Below are 13,021 nucleotides of genomic sequence, written 5' to 3' on the forward strand. Positions count from 1 at the left end.
CCCATCGCCTCGCCTGCATCTGACTCTTTGTACACCAAAATGTCTGATCTTCTCGGCTCCTTCTCCACCCACGTCCCCCAACTCCCAAACAGCAGAATAAAGTGACTTGTCCCGGCAGCAAAGTCAGGCTTGCACCCAAAGCAGACCTCCCCAAATGGAACACATCTTGGAAGTTTTCTGTCTCAGCTTTAAAATTGTGTAGATTACTTTTCTACCCCAAAATAATTTTTCCCAAAACCTTTGAGTTAAGCTGTCACTCCAAGTAGATGGGTCCTGTTTTATTCCATGCTTTGATGCCCCCTGCAGTACCCCAGTTTGAGAAACAGGGAGGTGTCTTGACCCTGACATCTCCCCTGCCCTCCTCTGGAATCCTTTTCTGGCTCCATAGTTTCCTTCTGGAGGTGCAGAGGCCAGGGGTCTTGAGGAACGCTGCTCTGGAAAGGGTGTTGCAAGCCTTCCTGGGGACTCCCACATGGCACAGGAGCATCCTCATTGTACAGACAGACACACTCATTGGATTTCGCTCTCTCAGGAGAGTGCATTGCTGGAAGGATGGATGGGGAGGCGGGGTGGTCCTCTCTAGGCACTAACAGGTCTCTCTTTCACCCCACCCCTCCCACACAGACCATGACAACTCGCTGAGTGTCAGCATCCCCCAACCATCCCCGCTGAGGGTCCTCCTGGGGACCTCCCTCACCATCCCCTGCTATTTCATCGACCCCATGCACCCTGTGACCACCGCCCCCTCTACTGCCCCCCTGGCCCCAAGAATCAAGTGGAGCCGTGTGTCCAAGGAGAAGGAGGTAGTGCTGCTGGTGGCCACTGAAGGGCGCGTGAGGGTCAACAGTGCCTACCAGGACAAGGTCTCGCTGCCCAACTACCCGGCCATCCCCAGTGACGCCACCTTGGAAATCCAGAGCCTGCGCTCCAATGACTCTGGGGTCTACCGCTGCGAGGTGATGCATGGCATCGAGGACAGCGAGGCCACCCTGGAGGTCGTGGTGAAAGGTGAGAGCCTCCCACAGGGACAGACCGCAGAAAGAACCAGAGCAGTCTCTGCAGTGCGGGCGCAGGCAGGCTGGCCTTCAAAACCAGCTCCTCCAGCACCTCAGCCAAGTTACTTAATTAACTTCAGCTGCTTCCTCTGTGATGTGGATCTGGTAATATCATTCTCTCTGGACTTAGGGAGCATTAAATACTTCCTGGCTATGGTCACAGGTAACTGACAGTTTGTGCTTCCCAAGAATCCTGTGATCTGGTGGGTCTTGTGATCATGCCCATTTTACAGACAAGCAAACTGAGGTCAAGTGACTTGCCTGAGGTTACCCTGGAAATGAGTCACAGCAGTCTCCTGACAGCTCATCCTGGTGTCTTTTCCCTCCCCCTCTCTCTCCACTCTCATTCTCAGTTCCAGAAGCCAAAGCAAGGGCTGAAGACTTCCTGGTCTCTTTCTCTCTATGGCCCAAGGAGAACAGTCAGGTCCTTGGTTAGCTTCAGGACTTCGGTCAACACCAGATTTTTCCCAGGGGGAGGTACAGTGGGAGGCTCTGTCAAAGATGGTTCACTCCTGGGCACATCTTAAATGGGGTTTCTGCTAGGATGACCCTGGGCTGAGGGTGCAGGGGGTTCTGAGTGTCTCTTTCCCCTAACACGATATGGGGGTCTTGGAGTGAAAAGAAAAAATTATAAGGAGGCAGATTTTAGTTTAATTCAAAGAACTTTCTCATTATCAGGATTATCATAAGTCTTCAAAAAGGAATGCTTTGTAAGGTAGTGAGCTCCCCATTACAGGGTGTTCCAGCAAATTCAGAAGCATGACATGCAAAGGTGTACAGGGGGTCATGCATCAGCCTGGACCAGCTAGTTCCCTAAGGTCTCTTTGACTATTGCCATCATTCTTCGAGGGCCTCGGTGATCAGAGACTGTGCCTGACCAGCTCTTCCACTTGTGGGCGTGTATGTGTCTTGCAGGCATCGTGTTCCATTACAGAGCCATCTCTACACGCTACACCCTCGACTTTGACAGGGCGCAGCGGGCCTGCCTGCAGAACAGTGCCATCATTGCCACACCCGAGCAGCTGCAGGCCGCCTACGAAGACGGCTTCCACCAGTGTGATGCCGGCTGGCTGGCTGACCAGACTGTCAGGTGAGCCCCAGCCCACCAGCGAGTGGGGGCCAGGAGTCAGGGGCCACAGGGGAGTGGGGCAGGTGCTGGGTGGAACATTGGCCAGACTTAGCTGGTGCCAGCAGGACACTGTGGCCAGTCTAGGTTCGGGGCCGTGGTCATACCTTGGCCAAACGGGAGCTCAGTGACCCATCCCAAACCCTTGTTATTGTGATTCTCTCTTGCAAATGGGATGAGGGACTGCTAGCAACCTTGCCCTACGCGTCATTTTTTCCTACCCATTTATTTCTTTGCCATGATTTCCTCACTTTTAAACTTTGGTGTCTTCAGTATTTTTGTAAACAACCTTCCATCCTTTTTATTTTTAATAAAGCAAGACATAAATTGAACCCCTTGCTACATCCTTCCCTGAGTGTAGTTGCTGGGGAGTGAGGTGCGGAGCAGTCCAGATAGACCCTGCCCTCAAGGGATCTCAATGCACTCTGAAGGCAAGATGATATCACCCATTCCAGGAGCACCATAGCTCCAACAGCCAGAGCCACAAAGCCTGAAGGCAAGATGATATCATCACTCATTTCGGGTGCCCCATAGCTCCAACAGCTAGAACCACAAAGCCTCAGGAAGAAAACAAAGGAAAATGTCTTTGCAGTCTCGGGGTAGGAAAAAAGATCTTAGGATACAAAAACTATAGCCATTAAAAAAAAAAAAAAAAAGATGAGACAATAGTCTAGCATAGTGCAAGAGCCCACACCTGGGCGGCATAAAGAACTGGACTCAGCCAGGTGCAGTGGTTTCACGCCTGTAATCCCAACACTTTGGGAGGCTGAGGCGGGCGGATCACAAGGTCGGGAGATCGGGACCATCCTGGCTAACATGGTGAAACCCCATCTCAACTAAAAAAATACAAAAAAATTAGCCAGGCATGGTAGTAGGCACCTGTAGTCCCAAGCTACTTGGGAGGCTGAGGCAGGAGAATGGCATGAACCTGGGAGGCGGAACTTGCAGTGAGCCGAGATTGTGCCACTGCACTCCAGTCTGGGTGACAGAGCAAGACTCTGTCTCAAAAAAAAAAAAAAAAAAAAAAATGGACTCAAATTCCAGCTCTGGCACTTGGAAGCTGCGTAACTGTGGACAAATCGTTTAACACCTCTGAGCCCAGTTTCTTCAAGTGTAAAGTAGATTGATGATAGCACCTACCTCACTGGGTTGACGTGAGATGCAAATGATATACAGCGAGGCCTAACAAACTACGACCCAGAGGCCAAGTCCAACCCACCCCTTGCTTCTGTAAATAAAGCTTTATTGGGACACAGTCACACCCATTTGCATATCTCTGGGTGCTTCATGCTACAGGGGCAGTTGAGTGGTCACCACAGAGACTATGCAAAACCTAAAATATTTACTGTCTGGCCTTTTATAGAAAAAAAATATGTGAGCCCCTGATAGAGAAAGTGTGTTTTGTACCACTAAATATTGGGTACTGGGGGCTGCCTTTAATCATGATTCACTGTAAAAACGGATAGGCAGTTGACATATTCAGAAGAGACATGGTCAAATGCAATATTAAGTCACTGTTTCCTCCCATGAGGGAGGAGGATTCAAGGGCAGAGGCCACGGGCTTCCCTTTGTCCCCTGAGTGTCATACCTCCATTTCGGATTCTGGCAGATACCCCATCCACACTCCCCGGGAAGGCTGCTATGGAGACAAGGATGAGTTTCCTGGTGTGAGGACGTATGGCATCCGAGACACCAACGAGACCTATGACGTGTACTGCTTCGCCGAGGAGATGGAGGGTGAGCTGCCCTGCCCACAGGAGGCACCCCGCTCCCTTCCCAAGGTCCCCTTCCCCTCCCCATCTCTCCACTGACACAGGGTGCCAGCTCAGGGCCTGACACACTCCATCCTCCTCTCCCACGAAGGGAGGTGGGCTGAGGCCTACAGGTCTGCACCCCTCCCGCTCCACTTTGGAGAGGGTCTCAGTGGTGCCAACATCTGCAAAATGTCTGGTGTCACCACCGTACCCAAGAGCACGTGTCACAGGAGGTTTCTCACCTGGGATTGCCCCTCCCAGCCGAAACCCTGGCTGCTGTGACAAGTACATCCCTGTTCTAAGGTCCACCATGCTGTCAAAGTCCAGCCAAGCCTTACCCTCACAAGCGACACTACACCAGCAACGAAGCTCCCAGGGCAGCTGGCCACCCAGCCACCCTCTCCCAGAGTCCCTGTGGGCAACCCCAGCTCTGTTCCTGGACAGAGCCGGGGGCAGCGGAGAGAAACCTAGACATTTTCTGTTTTGTAAAGGGCACCGATTTGGGTCACAGAGTTACCCACACACGTGTATGACACCCTTTCCCCCATCTGCACCCATATACTCCTTTGTACATTCCAGACTCTCCAATACCTGTCTCCTCCCTCCCTGCTCCCCGCTTCCCCCACCTGAGTACAGTGCCCACAGCTCCTCCAGGCTGGGGAGAAGAGCTGACAACAGGCACTTTCTGAGTAAAGGGCCATGGCCAGGCTTTGTCACCACCATAGCCCCCTGCCGCATTCCCACCCCAGGGGGCAGACCTGCCTATTAGGTAACAAGTTATTGTGTGTTGCCACATTTGGCTAAGCAAAGACAAATAGAACGGCCAGTTTGAGCTGCCACTGAGCAGGGGTAGCCAGAACCACCCCTGTGAGTGGATGCCCACTGCCCCCACCCTTACCCCTTACCCTTATCCCTGACACAACCTTGTTAGGTTTTGGGAAATTTTTTTTAAGCTCACAGTCCTCAAATGATGCCCTTACGGACTCTTCAGGGTCTAGAGACCCCAGTTTGGGAACCACTGCTCCAAGGGTTCAAGGTCTGATCCTGCTTTTCCCAGGATAATTTGAGTTTTTTAAAAGGATTTGCCTTGAGTGGGCAATGCTTAACTCCTAGGAAAGATCCCCCTAATGGTGGAACGCAAATGGGGCAAAGAGGCTTTTGAGCAGAATTTTCCTCCCAGATTTCAAGTTTGCTCCACCCTTTGCCCAATCTCTCTGCCATTTTTGCTGCTTCTCTCTTGGTCCCCTTGTTTTAGGAAATTGATGTCATCCTACACAAAAGCCCAGAAATAAGTAATGAAGGGCAAGATCTGAGATACAGACATGTGGGACCAGGACTTTGGGAAGTTAGAGGACTCCCCAGACCTCGTGGAAAAGTGTGGATCTCTCTGGGGATGCAGAGCAGGGGGAGGGGGAGGACCCTTACCCAGCTGGCTGTGTCCTTCACAGGTGAGGTCTTTTATGCAACATCTCCAGAGAAGTTCACCTTCCAGGAAGCAGCCAATGAGTGCCGGCGGCTGGGTGCCCGGCTGGCCACCACGGGCCAGCTCTACCTGGCCTGGCAGGCTGGCATGGACATGTGCAGTGCCGGCTGGCTGGCCGACCGCAGCGTGCGCTACCCCATCTCCAAGGCCCGGCCCAACTGCGGTGGCAACCTCCTGGGTGTGAGGACCGTCTACCTTCACGCCAACCAGACGGGCTACCCTGACCCCTCATCCCGCTACGACGCCATCTGCTACACAGGTGGGGCATGACTGGTGGTGGGAAGGGAGTTCATGCCACTAAAATGGGGTCCTAGAGAACGAGGAGATCTTGGAAAGGGAGGGTTGGTTTTTGCCCTCGAAAGGGCCACTGGGTACCTGAACCCCATGTTTTTAGGACACCCCTCCATTTTCACTGGTTTCTAGGAAGCACTGAGGTAAAGACTGTTGAGACTGCAGCGTATCCAGCCCTGTCTCATCGGATCAGCACACAAGAGACTTAAAAGCCTCCAAATTGTTTTCTCCAGTTTGAATCAAAGCTCTGTCACCTACTACTGTGCAACCCTGGCAAAGTCAAGGCCGTGAACCTCACTCTTCTCATCTGTCTAGTGGGGAGATGGGGTACCCACCTAGGAAGATGTTGGGGGTCAGACATGCGACCCTGGCACCCATGAGAGGGTGCTGCTCTCTGCCTTTTTAAATTGAATGTGTCTAAAAGGAGGGTCAAAAGGGGTTTTGCTGTGTTCTGTTTTTTTGTTTTTCTTTGAGACAGGGTCTCACTCTGACATCCAGGCGGGAGTTCAGTGGTGCAATCATAGCTTACTGCAGCCTTAGCCTCCTGGGCTCAAGCAATCCTCCTGCCTCAGCCTCCCATGCAACTGGGAATACAGGCACCACCATACTTTGCTAATTTTTTTTTCCTTTTGGTAGAGATGAGGTCTCGTCATGTTGCCCAGGCTGGGCAAAATGTTATTTTATTTTATTATTATTATGATTTTTGAGATAGAATCTCACTCTGTCGCCCAGGCTGGAGTGCAGTGGTGCAATCTCAGCTCATTGCAACCTCCATCTCCCAGGTTCAAGCGATTCTTCTGCCTCAGCCTCCCAGGTAGACTGGGATTACAGGTGCACGCCATCATGCCCAGCTAATTTTGTATTTTTAGTAGAGATAGGGTTTCACCATGTTGAGCAGGCTGGTCTTGAACTCCTGACCTCAGGTGATCCACCCGCCTCAGCCTCCCAAAGTGCTGAGGTTACATGCATGAGCCACTGCACCCAGCCACAAAATGTTATTGAAAAGAGTAGGGGAAAGTTTGATGGGGACTTTATTTTGAAAAATTACACCAAAATGTTCAAATAAGTTTTTATCTTCCATTTAACACATTTTGGGTTATAATCATAATTACATGCTAATTCTTGGAGGAAAAAGCAATGCATCACATGAATGAGGAGTTGCAAAACTTTTATGGTGTAAGTGGTAATAACACAATGACAACTCATTACATGTTTCATTTCCACAACCTGATCTCACAGGAAGAGGGTTACTTTTGCAACAGTAGTTGGGATTTCCCCCCTCGAAGCCTCTCTTAACCTTTTGGTATTCTAACTACTCTTTTGGAAGTAGTATCACTCTCATGAGACCCTCATTTTTCCATGACTATGAGACAGGCGGTTCTCCAAAGCTACCTTCATCAACTTCACAAACTGTGCTTTTTGCAAGATTTTCTGATCTCTCTTTATAACTGCCTTACCTGATCCTGTTGGATAGTTACAGCATCAGACGGTTGGCAAGGTGCTCATGAGACGAGTGAAGGAGCAGCTGTGTTGAGCAGGAAGGGATGTTGGGGTAGGAACTGATCTTTGTGAGCAGTCAGCTCATTGGTCAATATCTTGCCCTCTTATAGCTCTTGCACTCTTTTGCAATCTTGAAACTGTGGGGACTCCTACAATGAATGCCAATAGCTGAGTACCCCTGAAATGGGCTTGGCAAGGCACCTGGCACACAGTGGTGCCCTCCTGCCCCAGCCGGGAAAGAGGAGGAGCCATGCTCATCTCCAGCCCACTCCTCATGCCCCTCAAGCCAGTTCCAGGCTGAGAGGCTAAAGCTTGTCTTTGCCCCTTCCCTAGGTGAAGACTTTGTGGACATCCCAGAAAACTTCTTTGGAGTGGGGGGTGAGGAGGACATCACCGTCCAGACAGTGACCTGGCCTGACATGGAGCTGCCACTGCCTCGAAACATCACTGAGGGTGAAGCCCGAGGCAGCGTGATCCTTACCGTAAAGCCCATCTTCGATGTCTCCCCCAGTCCCCTGGAACCTGAGGAGCCCTTCACGTTTGCCCCTGAAATAGGGGCCACTGCCTTCCCTGAGGTTGAGAATGAGACTGGAGAGGCCACCAGGCCCTGGGGCTTTCCCACACCTGGCCTGGGCCCTGCCACGGCATTCACCAGTGAGGACCTTGTCGTGCAGGTGACCGCTGTCCCTGGGCAGCCGCATTTGCCAGGGGGTAAGTAGCTGCCCGTGGGTGCATCCAGGGGCAAGTGGAGAGAACTTGGCCTGCAGGGAAGGGATTCCCGCAGTTGAAGTCTGTGCCTTCTACGTAACCTGGCACCTGGGACAATGTTCTCTCCTCTCAGACCTTGCTCTCCTCATCTGTGAAACAAAAAAAATAGGCCAGACTATCAGGTCCACACTCTTGCCACCAAGGATTTATTTCAAATGAGGTCATAGGTGGAATTCAGTCTCTACATCAAGCGGACACATGTGCCACATAGATCTAAGGGCAGTAGAGTGGAGAACAACCGGGGCTCCTTCTGTCCAGGGCCCCTCCTTGCCCCATCAGACACCCCCAAAAAACAGAGCCACTAGAAAACCACTGACTTGGATGACCCCTGAGGTTTCTCAGTGCTCTGACCTCCCAGGACAAAGGCCAGCAAACTGTGGCCAGTGGGCCGGGTTTAGCTGTTCTGATATGGCCCATGACTTAAGAATGACTTTTGCATTCTTAAATAGGGGCAAAAAGTCAAAAGAAAAATAATATTTTGTGACACATGAAAATTATATAAAATTCAAATTTCAATGTCCACAAATAAAGTCTGATTGGAACAAAGTCATAGCCATCTGTGGACAAGTTGTCTGTGGCTAACTGAGGACAATCACAGCGGGGTTGAATATACTCAGTCCTTCATGTCCGGATTCAACCAACTGTGGATGGAAAATATTCCAAAAGAAAAGAAACAATAACATAACAATACAACAATAAAAGTAACACAGATTTAAAACAATACCGTATAACCACTACTTACATAGCATTGACATTGTTTCAGGTATTATAGGTAATCTAGAAATGATTTTATACAAATAGTACACTTTTATATCAGGGACTTGAGCCTCTGTGGATTTTGGTATCTGAGGACATCCTGGATCCCGAAGGATAACTGTAGTTGTTACAGAAGCCACATAGCCTACAAAGCCTAAAATATTTACCATTTGGCTCTTTCCAGAAAACGCTTCCAACTCCTCTTCTAAGATGACAATGTTCTAGATGCTTAATACATGTGTGAGAATCGGATGTCAGGTAGCATAGAGCCCAGTGCTTCCCAAACTCAAGTCTATGAACAAGTACACTCTGGTGTGGCCTTGTTCCATAATGGCCTTGGTGGGGTTCCCACACAGGGGAGGGGCAGATGGACACTGCCATCCACCATCACACCCACATGGCTACCAAGTGGGATTTCAGCTTGCATTGCCCAGATAAATCCAATATGTCAGGCAGCAGAAGTTGGCCTACCTCTGTGCCCATGGAGCCTTGGGAACTGCACACCATGGGTCCTTGAACCTGACTGCTCCCTCTTCCTCTCCCCCTCCTCCCCACCCAGGGGTCGTATTCCACTACCGCCCAGGATCCACCCGCTACTCGCTGACCTTTGAGGAGGCGCAGCAGGCCTGCCTGCGCACCGGGGCAGTCATTGCCTCACCAGAGCAGCTCCAGGCTGCCTACGAAGCAGGCTATGAGCAGTGTGACGCCGGCTGGCTGAGGGACCAGACCGTCAGGTGAAGCCATGCTCCTCGCCCAGCCCAAACCCAGCTGAAGAGGTCAGGCTTAAGGAGCCACAGATTGGCACGGCCCCCAGCACACTGAGCACCCAATACCTTGTGGGTTAATGAATTAATTAGTGACTCAACTGAGGCATATCCCGAAAGGGTGGTGAAGGGCACTGGGTAATGTTCAGTTCTTGGTCATTTCTCCCCAGCAGAGGCAGCAGCCCCCTCCTCAAGTGCCCCATTCCCCTCCAGCCTGACCCAGTGCCCTTCCATGCAGCTGCTCTCTCCTGAAGCCAGAAATCCCCCAGGAGCCACCAGACCCTTCCCCAGGCTGCCCAGAGAACTTGCTGCATAAGGGGCTTCTTCCTCGTTTGAATCCCACCAGACAACTGAAGACATACAGAAGTCCCTGAGTGGCCTCTGGCCTCGCCCAGGGCCCTGCATCTACCAGCCCCTGAAACAGGCCTTCATCTTCTCCTCCCACTCTCTTTTGCAGATACCCCATTGTGAGCCCAAGGACCCCATGCGTGGGCGACAAGGACAGAAGCCCAGGGGTCAGGACCTATGGCGTGCGCCCATCAACAGAGACCTACGATGTCTACTGCTATGTGGACAGACTTGAGGGTACAAGCCACATTCTCACATTTTGGGCCCTAGATGGGCAGGGGGGTGGGCAGGGGGCTGACAGGGTGATACAAAGAAGAGAGGGGGTTACCACACACCCACCCACCCCTGATCCCACCCAGCTTTCCAGGTGGGAAAGGGTCCTGCTGAAAAGGAAGGCCCCCAGGCCCTCCGTCAGATCCAGCCCTAGCCCTCCTACTGAATGTTTCTTATGGTCTCCTCCGGCATTGCAGGGGAGCATCCGTCCCTTTAAAAAGCAGTGAGGTCTGTGGGTAAATCTTAGTTTATTATAAATAAATGCTCTATACACCAACTCCTTCTTGGAGAGTCCCAGTGCCTGGGCACAAATCAAAGGCACTGAGAAGTCCTGCAGTAAAAACAGAAACAAAAACAAAAAAACCTCTTTAGGTTGGGCGCCATGGCTCACACCTGTAATCCTAGCACTTTGGGAGGCAGAGGTGCCTCAGTGTGGGTGGATTGCTCTAGCCCAGGAGTTCGAGACCGGCCTGGGCAATATGGCCAAACCCTGTCTCTGCTTATTTAAAAAGAAAGAAAAAGAAAAACTTCCTTAACTTTCTTTAACTCAGCATTGCCCAATTGTTAACCACAAACCTTTATTTTGTTTCATTTCATTTCTTTCCATTTCCATGAAAATTACCAAATTTCCACTAAACGCAATTTTGGAAATGCTGGTATTCCAGAAAGATTTTGGCATTGCCACTCACTTGTTTCAAGACCCTGGGCAAGTCACTTAACCTCTCTAAGCCTCAGCTCCTTCACCTATAAAAATGGGACTGATTTATATGTACATCAGAGGTTTTTTTGAGTATTAATGAGATATGTATGAAAAGTTCTTGGCACAAGTAGGTGTTCAGTAAGTGTAAGCTCTCCTAGCCCTGAACCGGATAGGTACCAGGTACATTGCTAGGTGCTGGGACCCAGCCCTGCCCTGGATGAGTTTCCGGGGTGTGGGGTGGGCAGGTCCACAGCAGTCACAGTGATAAGTGCAGTGGTATGGGGTGCACAGGGATTGGAGGGGGCCCAAGTGAGCCGCCTTGCTTAGCCAAAGAAGGGGATGCCTAAGTGTGACTGGAGAATTCAGAAAAGAGGGAAGGAGGAAAAGTTGTTGTGGAAACAACTCAGTCCAGTTTGACTGGAATTTTGACTTTTTTGGCACTGAAAGTCCGGTGTCCCAGGATAGCCCAGTCCAGTACAAACCAGAGCAGCGGTCACCTATTTCCCAGGGTCCCAGAAAACCTAAGGGAGAGTGGTTAAAGAAGGGGTGATGGAGCTGGGCTGAGTCTTAGCCCTGGTGAGGAGGGTTGGAGGAGCTCTGTCCTGGGTGGGCAGGGATTGACCTGGCCTGAGTGGGGGGGGTCATATCCTACCGCTTGTCTCTGCCCCCAGGGGAGGTGTTCTTCGCCACACGTCTTGAGCAGTTCACCTTCCAGGAAGCACTGGAGTTCTGTGAATCTCACAATGCCACGCTGGCCACCACGGGCCAGCTCTACGCCGCCTGGAGCCGCGGCCTGGACAAGTGCTATGCTGGCTGGCTGGCCGATGGCAGCCTCCGCTACCCCATCGTAACCCCAAGGCCTGCCTGCGGTGGGGACAAACCAGGCGTGAGAACGGTCTACCTCTACCCTAACCAGACGGGCCTTCCGGACCCACTGTCCCGGCACCATGCCTTCTGCTTCCGAGGTATGCAGCCTCACCTCGGCTCCAGCAGCCCCTTTTGTCTGGAGACCTGGGTTCACCCCATCCTGCCACCACCCAGTTTTGCATCCATCAGAGCAAGAAAAAGTCAGTCCCTCTGGGGCAGAACCAGCTCTGAAACCAGCACAGCGCAGGCTTTGACCCCAAGGCAAGGTCATCCTTCTAAAGTTCCCCAGAGACAAGTAGAGATAAATAAGGGCTTGAGCTGGTATTTATCGGTACTAGAAATGAGGCAGACCTGAATTTGAGTTATGGTTCTGCTACTTAATAGCTGTGTAAAAATGGAGATATAATGGTTCCTACTTCAGAGAGAGCTGCAAGAATTAATTGAGTGCATGTGGTGCCCTTGGCATAGTGCCTGGGACACAGTAAATGCTCAATAAATGTTTGCTTTATTTTGTATACTTATATATATGTAAAGCTATAATATACAGCTTTATTTTATACAACCTGTAATTTGTACATCAATTACAATTGTCAAATTCTCTCCTGCTTGCAAATATTTTTGTGATGAGTTTAGTCAAATTATTCTATTATTCTTCACTAAGCACTGATGATTCATGTTTTTCGTTGACCGATGCTATGGATATGCTACCATGTCAACCATCACTCCCCATGGACTTCTGAGAGTGATGTCATCAAGCAATATAATAAGCACGGCCAGACCGCAGCCAAGGAATTGCTGGGCTCTGATTGGATGAGTTCCTGCATAGTCCATGGAGGGTCTGGGTGCATGGACCAGAATGTAGATTGTAATAACAGCCTGTGCCAGTTTTGATAGTTTGCATCAAAACTGAGTGTCTTTGCAACTTCCTGTGAATCTATAATTATTCTCAAATAAACTTAAGGGGAAAAAAACTTGAGTGTCCCCAAGTTTCCCAGAAATCCAGGGTCACTTTTAAAACCCAATTCAAGGCCAGGAGCGGTGGCTCATGCCTGTAATCCCAGCACTTTGGGAGGTTGAGGCAGGTAGATCACTTGAGGTCAGGAGTTCAAGATCAGCCTGGCCAATATGGCGAAACCCTGTCTCTACTGAAAAAAGTGCAAAAATTAGCCAGGCTTGGTGGTGTGCACCTGTAATCCCAGCTACTGAGGAGGCTGAGGCAGGAGAATCGCCTGAACCCGGGAGGCGGAGGGTACTAGTGAGCCGAGATTGTTCTGCTGCACTCCAGCCTGGGCAGCAGAGCAAGACTCTGTCTCAAAAAAAAAAAAAAAAAAAAAAA

General features: G+C 50.7%; 1 protein-coding gene across 3 annotated transcripts in view; it reads left to right on the top strand.

Moving 5' to 3' along the window:
• The window catches only part of ACAN (aggrecan), a 38,443-nt gene that overhangs the window by 2,099 nt on the left and 23,323 nt on the right, over positions 1 to 13,021 (top strand). For all 3 annotated transcript variants that reach the window (XM_031935802.1, XM_023187193.2, XM_023187194.2), the window contains exons 2-9: positions 625 to 1,008; positions 1,971 to 2,145; positions 3,791 to 3,918; positions 5,384 to 5,677; positions 7,543 to 7,920; positions 9,293 to 9,467; positions 9,955 to 10,082; positions 11,490 to 11,783. In XM_031935802.1, the coding sequence (XP_031791662.1) occupies positions 625 to 1,008; positions 1,971 to 2,145; positions 3,791 to 3,918; positions 5,384 to 5,677; positions 7,543 to 7,920; positions 9,293 to 9,467; positions 9,955 to 10,082; positions 11,490 to 11,783 (1,956 nt within the window). The remainder of the gene's footprint in view (positions 1 to 624; positions 1,009 to 1,970; positions 2,146 to 3,790; positions 3,919 to 5,383; positions 5,678 to 7,542; positions 7,921 to 9,292; positions 9,468 to 9,954; positions 10,083 to 11,489; positions 11,784 to 13,021) is intronic.

This window comes from Piliocolobus tephrosceles, chromosome 6 (assembly GCF_002776525.5).
Source record: "Piliocolobus tephrosceles isolate RC106 chromosome 6, ASM277652v3, whole genome shotgun sequence".
NCBI classification, from domain to species: Eukaryota; Metazoa; Chordata; class Mammalia; order Primates; family Cercopithecidae; genus Piliocolobus; species Piliocolobus tephrosceles.